This window comes from Hyla sarda, chromosome 8, assembly GCF_029499605.1.
Source record: "Hyla sarda isolate aHylSar1 chromosome 8, aHylSar1.hap1, whole genome shotgun sequence".
Lineage (NCBI taxonomy): Eukaryota > Metazoa > Chordata > Amphibia > Anura > Hylidae > Hyla > Hyla sarda.
Window position 1 is genome coordinate 19,088,519 of NC_079196.1, and position 15,233 is coordinate 19,103,751.

Here is a 15,233-nt window from a genome sequence, read left to right on the forward strand (position 1 = left end):
CTTATCAGCTGCTGTATGCTCCAGAGGAAGTTGTGTAGTTCTTTTCAGTCTAACCACAGTGCTCTCTGCTGACACCTCTGTCCATGTCAGGAACTGTCCAGAGTAGGAGCGAATCCCCATAACAAACCTCTCCTGCTCTGGACAGTTCCTGACATGGACAGAAGTGGCAGCAGAGAGCACTGTGGTCAGACTGGAAAGAAATTAAAAAATAACAGAACTTCCTCTGGAGCATACAGCAGCTGATAAGTACTGGAAGGGTTAAGAAATTAGAAGTAATTTACAAATCTGTATAACTGTCTGGCACCAGTTGATTTTTCACCGGAGTACCCCTTTAACTAAGCATGCATGCTTATCTTCCCTAAGAACAAAAGCATCAGACATGTTGAAACCCAGGTACCCAATCCATTCTCTCCCCTGAAGATTCTGGAGGTACCCATAGACCAAATCCTTTGGCTGTCCGAGCATGCTGGGAGTTGTGGTTTTGCAACAGCTGGAGGCACCCTGATTGGGAAATACTACCATAGAGAGTTCTGCTGGCATTCCTTAAAGGGGTTCTCCACTGCTAGACATCTTATTCCCTATCCAAAGGGTAGGGATAAGATGTCTGATCTCAGGGGTCCAGCTGCTGGGTCCCCCCCGCAATCTCCCACAGCACCCGGCGTTCTAAACAAACGCCAGGTTCCTGCGGCAGTGGTTGTGACATCACGGCCACGCCCCCTCGTGATGTCACGCCACGCCGCCTCCATTCATGTCTATGGGAGGGGGCGTGTCGGCCGACACGCCCCCTTCCATAGACATGATTGGAAGGGGCGTGGCATCACAATGGGGCGTGGCCGTAACGTCACAATCATGGCCTCCGGTTCCCAGAGTTCTGAGCAAAATGTTCCGAACGCTGGAACACTGGAGTACCCCTTTAAACATGTATGACTGCAAGTTCAGACTACACAATGTTTGTAGTCTTTATACCCATGGAGACACAACATCTGCAGACAAGCTGTATACACACAACATCTGCAGACCAGCTGTATACACACAACATCTGCAGACCAGCTGTATACACACATCTGCAGACAAGCTGTATACACACAACATCTGCAGACAAGCTGTATACACACACAACATCTGCAGACAAGCTGTATACACACAACATCTGCAGACAAGCTGTATACACACAACATCTGCAGACAAGCTGTATACACACAAAATCTGCAGACCAGCTGTATACACACAACATCTGCAGACAAGCTGTATACACACAACAGTTGGCAATTTTAATCAAAACTATATGTAAAGTTTCTTTGTTACTGTAGCTAAGGGGCAATGGTGGACATATCCTTTAAAGTGTACCTGTCAATAAAAATATATTTCGACATGTCCTAGGGAGTGTTCAGACCCCGACTGATCACGAGAATGACCTGGGAGAAGTGCGCGCTTAGCGTGTTCTCTCTCCACTCTGTGTTTGAGATCTGGAAGTTGGCCCCATAGACTTACTTGGTGAGGCCGTCCAGATCATGTGACCCAGAGCTCATTTTCTTTATAGGTCAGGGTCTGAACACTCACACCCCGACCGTAAAAACTTTTAATATGTCTCTACAATAGGTATTTTGCAAGAAAGTGCCCATTTAAAGGGGTACTCCGGAGGGAAAATGTGTTTTCAAATCAACTGGTGCCAGAAAGTTATACAGATTTGTAAATTATTTCCATTAAAAAATCTTAATCCTTCCAATACTAATCAGCTGCTGTATGCTCCAGAGGAAGTTGTGTGGATCTTTCCAGTCTGACCACAGTGCTCTCTGCTGTCCAGAGCAGGAGCAAATCCCCATAGCAAACCTCTCCTGTTCTGGACAGTTCCTGACATGGACAGAGGTGGCAGCAGAGAGCACTGTGGTCAGACTGGAAAGAACTACACAACTTCCTCTGGAGCATACAGCAGCTGATACGTACTGAAAGGTTTATATAGAAGTAATTTACAAATCTGTATAAATTTCTGGCACCAGGTAATTTGAAAATATTTTTTTTTTCTTCCTCCGGAGTACCCCTTTAAGGTATGAGGCATTCTTTTGACAGCCCTTTCACCTATTTCTAACCTAGTTTCAAACTAAACTCCACAGAAATGGAAACAACATAGTATATAGAGTGTTACATACTATGACTCATTTTACTACATCCCCTTCACTACAGTATTTTGCATTGTTAAAGGGGTACAGGGGTACTCTCAATGAGTTAAAGGGGTACTCCACTGGAAATATATATATATATATATATATATATATTTTTTTTTTTTTTTTTTTTTTTTTTTATGAACTGGTGCCAGAAAGTTAAACAGATTTGTAAATTACTTCTATTTAAAAAAATCTTAATGATCCACAGGAAGTTGTGTAGTTCTTCCCAGTCTGACCACAGTGCTCTCTGCTGCCACCTCTGCCCATGTCAGGAACTGTTTATAGAAGGAGCAAATCCCCATAGAAAACCTATACTGCTCTGGAAAGTTCGTATAAAATTGACAGAGGTGACAGCATAGAGAACTGTGGTCAGACAGAAAGGAAATTCAAAAAGAAAAGAACTTCCTGTGGATCATAACAGCAGCTGATAAGTACTGGAAGGATTAAGATTTTTTAATAGAAATCATTTACAAATCTGTTTATCTTTCTGGCACCAGTTGATTAACAAAAAAAATAAAAAAAATAAAAAAATAAAATAAAATGTTTTCCAGTGGAGTACCCCTCAATGCGGTCGACACGCCCCCTCAATGCAAGTCTATGGGAGGGGGCGTGGTGACCGCCACGCCCCCTCCCATAGACTTGCATTGAGGGGGCGTGGCCTGATGACACAATGAGGCGTGGCCGACCCCTGCAGTGTGCACACAGCGTTCAGAACTAAATGTTCCAAATGCTGGCCAGTGGAGTACCCCTTTAAATTGCCTCACGTGACTTCCCTTTGGTCACAGAGAGGTGTATCTGACATACACTGTATACTACCTTCCCGTGGCTTCCACCCATGTCATTATGCTACATGAGAATAAGAAAGAAATACAGGGAGAAATGTACCTAACAAGGTACCTGCAGATTTTTGCACCCATTGTTAGATGCCATAGTCGGCCTTAGACCTGGATGTTGATCTTATAACAGCATTAGGATAAGTGGAATAGGTCTGCACCAAGATACGTCCCCATAGCCGTACTGCACTACTATGGGTATGGAGCGTCCTGTTTCTACAGAGGTGGTGTTTTGTATATTGGGACTGTTCACACCTGCACATACTTATATATATATATATATATATATATATATATATATATATATATATATATATATTCTTGACACGAAGGCACTATTCACCCTTGTTTGTTTCTATACCAAATATATGGAAACTATAGTAGGAGTGGTACATGGCGGTCCCCTATATATGCTTCTCCTGATTTTTATTCTCCCGATTGGAGGGGAGACCCTGACCGATCAAAACTTTTGACTATGTCAAAAATCTTTTAAATACGCTAACAGGTACATTTTTAAAGGGGTACTCCACTGGAAAAAAACATTTTTAAATCAACTGGTGCCAGAAAGTTAAACAGATTTTAAATTACTTACCGTATATTAAAAAATCTTAATCCTTTCAGTTCTTAGCTGCTGTATGATCCATAGGAAGTTCTTTTCTTTTTTAAATTTCCTTTCTGCCTGACCACAGTGCTCTCTGCTGACACCTCTGTCCATGTCAGGAACTGTCCAGAGTAGAAGCAAATCCTCATAGAAAACCTATCCTGCTCTGGACAGTTCCTGACATGGACAGACGTGTCAGCAGAGAGCACTGGGGTCAGACAGAAAGGAAATTCAAAAAGAAAAGAACTTCCTGAGGAACATACAGCAGCTGATAAGTACTGGAAGGATTAAGATTTTTTTAATAGAAGTAATTTACAAATCTGTTTAACTTTCTGGCACTAGTTGATTTAAAAAAAATGTTTTTCCAATTGACTATCCCTTTAAGCATAGAATGACTTGACTGCCATGCAAGGTACCTGCAGTTTTAGCACCCCTTGCCAGATGCCATAGCCGGTTTTATTCTTCCATATCTGTTATGTGTATTAAAGGGGTACTCCGCTGGCCCAGTATTCGGAACTTTTTGTTCAAATGCTTGGAGCAGGCGGTGGGGGCTGTGATGTCATGGCCACGCCCCCTTGTTACTTCACACCATGGCCTCTCAATGAAAGTCTATGATAAAGTCTATGGCGGCCGCCATGCCTCCTCCCATAGACTTTCATTGAGGGGCCGTGGAGTGATGTCACCAGGGGGCGTGGCCATGACATCATGACCCCCGCCGCCTGCTAAACGAACGCTGGGTGCTACACAGAGATCAGGGGGGTCCCAGTGGTGGGACCCCCGCGATCAGACATCTTATCCCCTATCCTTTGGATAGGGGATAAGATGTCTAGGGGCGGAGTACCTCTTTAATACTGTTCACACATACATACACTTGAACATATTCTTGACAAGAAGGCGCTGTTCACCCCCTATTTTTTCCATCCCATCTTGATATCTATTTTGGTCACAACATATAAAACAAAACAGAGATAAAAAATAGACAGACCACTCTCTGCCAGTTGGGTTTCTTTATTTTGATGAAGGTCTTGAGCGCTGCTTTCCAAATAATGTAAATGGACACATATATAATGAACACTCGCACCCCCACACTATTCAAATGTAAGTCTGTACATATAGAGAAAACAAATATTTTGTAGTCATGATAAGGGATCTATAAGTAGGCGTGGTAGTCAACCCCATGGCGGTTCCATATAGGCTGAATTGTAAGGAGGTTTTGTGATCATAATAATGCTGTAATGTGTTCTCTTTAAAGGGGTATTCTGATGGAAAACTATTTTTTTTTCATAACATCTGGCTCCAGAAAGTTATACAAATTAGTAATTTACTTGTATTAAAAAAATCTTAATCCTTTCAGTACTTATCAGCTTCTCTATGCTCCAGAAGAAGTTGTGTAGTTCTTTCCAGTCTGACCACAGTGCTCTCTGCTGACACCTCTGTCCTTGTCAGGAACTGTCCAGAGCAGGTACAAATCCCCATAGCAAACCTCTCCTGCTCTAGACAGTTCCTGACATGGAAAGAGGTCTCAGCAGAGAGCACTGTGGTCAGACAAAAAAGAACTACACAACTTCTTCTGGAGTATACAGCAGCTGATTATTTAATATAGAAGTAGTTTGCAAATCTGTATAACTTTCTGGCACCAGTTGATTTGAATTATTTTTTTCCACCGGAGTACCCCTTTAAGGCAATTTTCACATGTTGTGGCTAATGGCAGTACCACAACGAATAGCCGAGAGCTTTTTTCTGCACATAGTCCAAATTGCAGGAAGAAAATTCTTGTTTTATTGCCATCACGCTGTACATTGCTGTCAAATGTGCCATTTTTACCTCACTTTCGTCCATTTGTGACAAAAACAGTATTAGTTGCAGTATCGTGGAGGGCCGCAGTTTGAGACCACTGCTGTAGATGAAATGGTATCCATTCTGTAGGCAACATGTTGTAGGGCAGGAGGAGCTGAGCAGGCGGATATATAGTTTTGTATAAAAAGATTGAGTATAAGTTGTCATTCAGTAATCTGACCCTCTACTCATCCTGGATTTAGGAGTCCAGTGGGTGCTCAGCGTTTGGAACAAACAGTCTCTCCCCCTCCCATAGACTTGCATTGAGAGGTCGGGGCTATGACTTCACGAGCTCCCGGCGCTGGCTCCACCATTCGGAACAGTTTGTTCCAAAAGCTGAGCAGTGGAGAACCCCTTTAAAGAGGCTATACAGTGTTTAATAAAAAAACAAACAAAAAAAAACATACATGGTGCTGGGGCTGAGGGGGGAATAGAAAAAAAAAACATACTTACCTGGCCATGGTCCCCCACAGCTCCTTCCTTAGACATAGCGTCATACAGGACTAACCGCTACTGAAAGGCCTATCAGTACTGCCTAAATGGAGTACTCCAAAGGATAGGGGATAAGTTCTAGATCGAGTCCGACCACTGGGACCCCCCCCATCTCCTGCACAAAACCCCAGTAGTCCCCAGGAAGGAGGTGTGCTGACCCCCGCAGGAAGCCACAGCCAACATCTTTATTGGATACATGGAGGAGGCGTGTTGTCTGCCGCTGTGTGCAGGGGTAGGTGTGCCCCCTTCCAGGGGACTGCCGGGGTGGCATTCGGGATATGGCGGGGGGTGCCTTTGGATAGAGGATACGTTTATTGTACTGGAGTACTCCTTTAAAGAGGTACTCCAGTGGAAAACATTATCATATCAACTGGTGCCAGAAACAGATTTGTAAATGACTTCTATTAAAAAAATCTTTACCCTTCCAGTACTTTTTAGCAGCTGTATGCTACAGAGGAAATTCTTTTCTTTTTGAATTTCTTTTTTGTCTTGTCCACAGTGCTCTCTGCTGACACCTAATGCCTGAGCAGGAGCAGGAGAAAATCCTCATTGAATTTTTGAATTTCTTTTTTGTCTTGTCCACAGTGCTCTCTGCTGACACCTGATGCCTGAGCAGGAGCAGGAGAAAATCCTCATTGAATTTTTGAATTTCTTTTTTGTCTTGTCCACAGTGCTCTCTGCTGACACCTGATGCCTGAGCAGGAGCAGGAGAAAATCCTCATTGCAAACCTATGCTACTCTGGAAAGTTCCTGACACGGACAGAGGTGTCAGCAGAGAGCACTGTGGACATGACAAAAAAGAAATTCAAAAAGAAAAGAATTTCCTCTGTAGCATACAGCTGCTATAAAGTACTGGAAGGGTAAAGAATTTTTAATAGAAGTAATTTACAAATCTGTTTAACTTTCTGGCACCAGTTGATTTAAAAATTTTTTTTTTCCACCGGAGTACCCCTTTAGGCTGGAATTCCACTGAGGATTTCCATGCAAAAATGCCATAAAAAACACCCATTTTCCCGCACAGCGTTTTTTCCCTCCGAAAAAGCGCCACGTCCAGATGTTAGCTGCAAGTCAATAGTAAACTACAAAATGCCAGATCCACTTGGCGTTTTTCAGTTTGGTGTTTTTTTAAATCCTTTGGGCGTTTTTCAGCTATTTTGGGCTCCTAGGCTGGTATTTAAAAACGCCCTCCAAATCCAAGTTTGGCGATTTTTGCATAGAAATCGTGGCGTTTTCCTCCCATAGAAGCTCCGCATCTCTGCTATATTATGGACGATTGCATCGCGTGCCAAGAGTGACACCCGGGGCAATCTGTCTATTAGTGTAGGTACTACTACTCCCATCATGGAACAGTGTGTTCCATGTTGGAAGTAGTAGTAATACCTAAAAAATTAAAAATAGAGAAAAAAAAAGTAAAACACACACACATTGTTAAAAATTTATTAAAATTCCGTTATAAAAAATAAAGATGTCATTAAATACATTTTTTTTCATCCGTACTGCATAATTTTTTTCTTTTTTTTTTTCTTGGTACCCAACAAATTTAGAAAAAAACGCCAAAGGGGCCAAAAAAGGCAAATTCCACACAAAGGTAAAAACACCAGAAAAAAATGCCAGAAAAAACGCCAGAAAAAAAACGCCAGGAAAAAACGCCAAAATGCAGAGAAAAACAGTGGCAGTTTTTCTGGCATTTTTTCTCTCTATCTGTATACTGCTGCTGCTATCGCTATGGTATCAGGATATAATAGTTATACACCTCCCCATCAGCTCTATCTGTATACTGCTGCTGCTATCGCTATGGGATCAGGATATAATAGTTATATAGCATTGTTCAATCTCCTCTCTTTTCCCTACAGTATGGCTCGGTCCGCTGTGACATTCCGCATCCGAAAAAATCGCCAAAATCTGACGCTAACAAACATTATTGACCGTGCAAGTGAGTAGATTGTGAGCTCTTCTTCTTCTTTTTATTATTTCTTTATTTGTTTGGTTATTTGTTTAGTTATTTATTTATTTACTTACTTATCTTGTATTAATATTTATTTTACTAATTTATTATTATTATTATTATTATTCTGTGCCATTCTGTTATATTTGCAGTACTTATCCTCTACCATATGATGGCGCTACAGAGCTGATAACTTCTCGCACTATTCATGCTATGAGATTGGCGATTACACAGAACATTGTTCCCCAACCTCTGTCAAAACTACAACCCCTAGTACACCCTGACAGTCGAAGACTGGGATGGGAGTTGTAGTTTTCCAACAGCTGGGGGAGCCACAGGTTGAGGAACAATGGTGTAGAACAGTCTTTTTAATGAACTCACTAATTTCACAGTTGTTGTCTTAAAGGGGTACTCCGGTGGGGGAAAAAAATTAAGAATTCAGATCAACGGTTGCCAGTAAGTGATACAGATTTGTAAATGACTTCTATATAAAAATCTTAATCCTTCCAGTACTTATCAGCTGCTGTATGCTACGGAGGAAGTTGTGTAGTTCTTTCCAGTCTGACCACAGTGCTCTCTGCTGCCATCTCTGTCCATGTCAGGAACAGCGAATCACCATAGCAAACTTCTCCTCCTCTCGACAGTTCCTGACACAGACAGAGTTGGCAGCAGAGAGCACTGTGGTCAGACTGGAAAGAACTACACAACTTCCTATGGAGCATACAGCAGCTGATAAGTACTGGAAGGATTAAGATTTTTAAATAGAAGTCATTTACAAATCTGTATAACTTTCCGGCACCAGTTGATTTGAAAACATTTGTTTTCCACCGGAGTACCCCTTTAAAGGGCACTCAACCTCAACTATGTGGGCTGTCATGTGGAGGATACTGATAACTTGATTGGAGCAGTGTTTCACTACCAGGGTGCCTCCAGCTGTTGCAAAACTACAACTCCCAGCATGCCTGGACAGCCTTTGGCTGTCCAGGCATGCTGGGAGTTGTGGTTTTGCAACAGCTGGAGGCACCCTGGTTGGGAAACCCTGCCATAGACTGGTTGGCGGGTCCCCTGAAATCAGAGAGTACTGCATGCGTTACTCAAATATGTATGACTACAAGTTCAGACTACACAATGTAATCGAAACACATAACGTGAACTGACCCCAACCCACTTATAAGTCTAATCAGTTCACCTAGGTGAATAAAAGCAGACTACTTAGATAAACAGATGCAGTGATCAGACTCCACACCCCAGAGGATTTATGGGAAATGTCTGCAGCATTAGGAAGTTATTTTAGTGGTTAAATAGATTCAATATGGCTGAAAACTCATGTCTGCCACATCAGCTAAAAAAAGGTAAGCACAAGGCATACACAGGAACCTCTGTATTGTTCTCTAATGATAGCCTATGCTGCACTATATCAGCAAAAAATAATAATAATTCTGAAGTGCATTTTTTTTGAAAGCTCACAGAACCCGTCCACAAAATTTCCAACTGTGTCCACAAGTTGTCTCCTTAAAGGGGAACTCCGGTGGAAATCTTTTTTTTTTTTTTTTTTATCAACTGGTGCCAGAAAGTTAAAAACAGATTTGTAAATTACTTCTATTAAAAAAAAATCTTAATCCTTCCAGTACTTATTAGCTGCTGAATACTACAGAGGAAATTCTTTTCTTTTTGGAACCAAGAGCTCTCTGCTGACATCACGAGCACAGTGCTCTCTGCTGACCTCTCTGTCCATTTTAAGAACTGTCCAGAGTAGGAGAAAACCCCCATAGAAAACATATGCTGCTCTGGACAGTTCCTAAAATGGACAGAGATGTCAGCAGAGAGCACTGTGCTTGTGATGTCAGCAGAGAGCTCTGTGTTCCAAAAAGAAAATAATTTCCTCTGTAGTATTCAGCAGCTAATAAGTACTGGAAGGATTATTATTTTTTTTTTTTTTTAATAGAAGTAGTTTACAAATCTGTTTAACTTTCTGGCACCAGTTGATAAAAAAAAAATATATAAAGTTTTCCACCGGAGTTCCCCTTTAATAAGTCCTTCTATGCATCAGAGAGAGACCTCCTTGGGCTCCAGGGCCTAGATACAGCAACCACATCTGAACCCCCTATAGCTGTGCCCCGGGCAGTGTTATACCCACCATAGAGACAGGGCTCCAAACTGCAATGAGGATTTCACAACAAAATTTGTTAAATGATCCCAAATTGATCCCAATTGTTGCCAAATGTTTATTTGCATTAAATTTCTTTCCTTTTTCAGTGGCTGTGAAGTCAGGAATGCAAACTGCGACGGGGGTAAAAATAGTCCAGACGGGCATCGGACAGGTGAGGATTTTTTTTTTAGCCATCCATGTGTTTCATTACTGTAAGTAGGTCATTTGATCACCAGCCTGACACACAGAAAAGCACAGTGCTTAAAGGGGAACTCCGGTGGAAAAAAATTGTTTTCAAATCAACTGGTGCAAGAAAGTTAAACAGATTAAAATCTTAACCCTTCTAGTACTTATCAGCTGCTGTATGCTCCACAGGAAGTTGTGTAGTTCTTTCCAGTCTGACCACAGTGCTCTCTGCTGACACCTCTGTCCATGTCAGGAACTGTCCAGAGCAGGAAATGATTTCTATGGGGATTTGCTTCTAATCTGGACAGTTCCTGACAATTACAGAAGTCAGCAGAGAGCATACTACAAATTTCTCTGTAGTATACAGCAGCTGATAAGTACTGGAAGGATTAAGTTTTTTTTATAGAAGTAATTGCATCAGCTGACTTCCTATGAACTACAGAATACATCATCCCCTATGAGATCTCTCCCGCAGCTCCCAGACCCCTCCCCTCCACCTCTATCTGTATACTGCTACCAGCTCTATGGGATCAGGGTATATAGTAGTTATACACCTCCCCTCCAGCTCTATCTGTATACTGCTGCTTCTATCTCTATGGGATCAAGATATATAGTAGTTATACACCTCCTCTCCAGCTCTATCTGTATACTGCTGCTTCTATCTCTATGGGATCAGGATATATAGTAGTTATACACCTCCCCTCCAGCTCTATCTGTATACTGCTGCTTCTATCTCTATGGGATCAGGATTTATAGTAGTTATACACCTCCCCTCCAGCTCTATCTGTATACTGCTGCTTCTATCTCTATGGGATCAGGATATATAGTAGTTATACACCTCCCCTCCAGCTCTATCTGTATACTGCTGCTTCTATCTCTATGGGATCAGGATTTATAGTAGTTATACACCTCCCCTCCAGCTCTATCTGTATACTGCTGCTTCTATCTCTATGGGATCAGGATATATAGTAGTTATACACCTCTCCTCCAGCTCTATCTGTATACTGCTGCTTCTATCTCTATGGGATCAGGATATATAGTAGTTATACACCTCTCCTCCAGCTCTATCTGTATACTGCTGCTTCTATCTCTATGGGATCAGGATATATAGTAGTTATACACTAAAAATAACTGCTCTCTAATATTTTTCTCCCAAGATGCATTTTTTTTTCATGGTGTGTATTTTATCCTTTGCGTTTTCCTCATTACAAGTCATGTGTTTCTTTCATCACGTGACTTAGGGTTTTCTATTAAAGAATTGGGGGAAACAAATGCCAAAAAAACGCCAATATCTGTACAAACATGGTGATTTTTTTTTTAACCCATAAAAGTCTATGGGAGTAATTATTCATGGGCAAAATGCCAGAGATTTATCAATACCTGTCCAGAGGAAAAGTTGCTGAGTTGCCCATAACAACCAATCAGATTGCTGCTTTCATTTTTCAGAGGCCTTTTTTGAAAATGAAAGCAGTGATCTGATTGGTTGCTATGGGCAACTCAGCAACTTTTCCTCTGGACGGGTTTTGATAAATCTCTTCCAGTGTGCACTAATTCCGCATGGAAATTCGTCCGTGTGAACATAGCCTAAGGGTGTCATCCATAGGATAGAGAACAACAAGCTGATCTGTGGGGGTCCGACCACTGGAAATAGTTGTATAAAAGTGACCTACAAGGTTAGAGAACCTTCCGGAGGGCGACTCAGAATAACATGATAACACATAATCTACATAAATACATACTATACCTGTGTCTTCTAACCAGATTGCCTAATTATCAGATTTTCTGGATTATCTAATTTTCTGGATTATAAGATTTGCTTGATTTTCTTAATGGGCTCCTATGAATTGTTTTTAAAGAGGCCCCATAGGCCAGTGTTTCCCAACCAGGGTGCCTCCAGCTGTTGCAAAACTACAACTCCCAGCATGCCCGGACAGCCGTTGGCTGTACATAATACCTATATATGTGCATAGATGCTTATATACATACACACATACGATGCTTATACATATATACATAAATAAGAGAATATACACATATACATACAAACATACACCCTTGTATAACCGTATATACATGCTTATACACATCACATGCTTACACAGTCATGGCCCGAAATGTTGGCACCCCTGAAATTTTTCTAGAAAATGAAGTATTTCTCACAGAAAAGGATTGCAGTAACACATGTTTTGCTATACAGTATACACATGTTTATTCCCTTTGTGTGTATTGGAACTAAACCAAAAAGGGGAGGGAAAAAAGCAAATTGGACATAATGTCACCAAACTCCAAATATGGTCTGACCCCTGTACTGGATCTGTCTCTGGCCCCTGTACTGGATCCGTCTCTGACCCCTGTACTGGATCCGTCTCTGACCCGTTCTGGATCCGTCTCTGACTTCTGTACTGGATCCGTCTCTGACCCCTGTACTGGATCCGTCTCTGACCCCTGTACTGGATCCGTCTCTGACCCCTGTACTGGATCCGTCTCTGACCCCTGTACTGGATCCGTCTCTGACCCCTGTACTGGATCAGTCTCTGACCCCTGTACTGGATCCGTCTCTGACCCCTGTACTGGATCCGTCTCTGACCCCTGTACTGGATCCGTCTCTGACCCCTGTACTGGATCCGTCTCTGACCCCTGTACTGGATCCGTCTCTGACCCCTGTACTGGATCCGTCTCTGACCCCTGTACTGGATCCGTCTCTGACCCCTGTTCTGGATCCGTCTCTGACCCCTGTTCTGGATCTGTCTCTGACCCCTGTACTGGATCCGTCTCTGACCCCTGTACTGGATCCGTCTCTGACCCCTGTTCTGGATCCGTCTCTGACCCCTGTACTGAATCTGTCTCTGACCCCTGGACTGGCTCTGTCTCTGACTTCTGTACTGGATCCGTCTCTGACTTCTGTTCTGGATCTGTCGCTGACTTCTGTTCTGGATCTGTCTCTGACCCCTGTACTGGTTGTGTCTCTGACCCCTGTACTGGATCTGTCTCTGACCCCTGTACTGGATCTGTCTCTGACCCCTGTACTGGATCTGTCTCTGACACCTGTTCTGGATCCCTCTCTGACCCCTGTACTGGATCCGTCTCTGACCCGTTCTGGATCCGTCTCTGACTTCTGTACTGGATCCGTCTCTGACCCCTGTACTGGATCTGTCTCTGACCCCTGTACTGGTTGTGTCTCTGACCCCTGTACTGGATCTGTCTCTGACCCCTGTACTGGATCTGTCTCTGACCCCTGTACTGGATCTGTCTCTGACCCCTGTACTGGATCTGTCTCTGACCCCTGTACTGGATCCGTCTCTGACCCCTGTACTGGATCCGTCTCTGACCCCTGTACTGGATCCGTCTCTGACCCCTGTACTGGATCCGTCTCTGACCCCTGTACTGGATCCGTCTCTGACCCCTGTACTGGATCTGTCTCTGACCCCTGTACTGGATCCGTCTCTGACCCCAGTACTGGATCCGTCTCTGACTTCTGTACTGGATCCGTCTCTGACTTCTGTTCTGGATCTGTCGCTGACTTCTGTTCTGGATCTGTCTCTGACCCCTGTACTGGTTGTGTCTCTGACCCCTGTACTGGATCTGTCTCTGACCCCTGTACTGGATCTGTCTCTGACCCCTGTACTGGATCTGTCTCTGACACCTGTTCTGGATCCCTCTCTGACCCCTGTACTGGATCCGTCTCTGACCCGTTCTGGATCCGTCTCTGACTTCTGTACTGGATCCGTCTCTGACCCCTGTACTGGATCTGTCTCTGACCCCTGTACTGGTTGTGTCTCTGACCCCTGTACTGGATCTGTCTCTGACCCCTGTACTGGATCTGTCTCTGACCCCTGTACTGGATCTGTCTCTGACCCCTGTACTGGATCTGTCTCTGACCCCTGTACTGGATCCGTCTCTGACCCCTGTACTGGATCCGTCTCTGACCCCTGTACTGGATCCGTCTCTGACCCCTGTACTGGATCCGTCTCTGACCCCTGTACTGGATCCGTCTCTGACCCCTGTACTGGATCTGTCTCTGACCCCTGTACTGGATCCGTCTCTGACTTCTGTACTGGATCCGTCTCTGACCCCTGTTCTGGATCTGTCTCTGACCCCTGTTCTGGATCTGTCTCTGACCCCTGTACTGGATCCGTCTCAGACCCCTGTACTGGATCCGTCTCAGACCCCTGTACTGGATCCGTCTCAGACCCCTGTACTGGATCCGTCTCTGACCCCTGTACTGGATCCGTCTCTGACCCCTGTTCTGGATCTGTCTCTGACCCCTGTACTGGATCTGTCTCTGACCCCTGTACTGGATCTGTCTCTGACCCCTACACTGGATCTGTCTCTGACCCCTGTACTGGATCTGTCTCTGACCCCTGTACTGGATCCGTCTTTGACCCCTGTACTGGATCCGTCTCTGACCCCTGTACTGGATCCGTCTCTGACCCCTGTACTGGATCCGTCTCTGACCCCTGTACTGGATCTGTCTCTGACCCCTGTACTGGATCTGTCTCTGACCCCTGTACTGGATCTGTCTCTGACCCCTGTACTGGATCCGTCTCTGACCCCTGTACTGGATCCGTCTCTGACCCCTGTACTGGATCCGTCTCTGACCCCTGTACTGGATCTGTCTCTGACCCCTGTACTGGATCCGTCTCTGACCCCTGTACTGGATCCGTCTCTGACCCCTGTTCTGGATCCGTCTCTGACCCCTGTACTGGATCCGTCTCTGACCCCTGTACTGGATCTGTCTCTGACCCCTGTACTGGATCTGTCTCTGACCCCTGTGATTGACAGCTCCTTTCAGTATAAACCCATTGAGGGTTATCGCCTTGAGATTTTCTGTCATCATTCGCTCCCAATCTACATTATTATAACCTTATCGGGGGATGGGGGGGGGGGGGGGGGGGGGGGGAGTTGGCATGTTATTATACACAGATCCTCCCCACCCCCCTCCCCTGAAGCTACTTCAGAAAACCAGACCTGTGACCAGCGCAGACAGAACCATGATTACTTAATGGTGTCTGCAGAACATTATCCTTCT

At 44.0% G+C, this 15,233-nt stretch overlaps 1 protein-coding gene across 2 annotated transcripts in view; it reads left to right on the forward strand.

Moving 5' to 3' along the window:
* The window catches only part of PTPRN (protein tyrosine phosphatase receptor type N), a 114,954-nt gene that overhangs the window by 65,290 nt on the left and 34,431 nt on the right, over positions 1-15,233 (forward strand). For both annotated transcript variants that reach the window (XM_056534275.1, XM_056534276.1), the window contains 2 exons: positions 7,778-7,857; positions 10,126-10,190. In XM_056534275.1, coding sequence (XP_056390250.1) covers positions 7,778-7,857; positions 10,126-10,190 — 145 coding nt within the window. The remainder of the gene's footprint in view (positions 1-7,777; positions 7,858-10,125; positions 10,191-15,233) is intronic.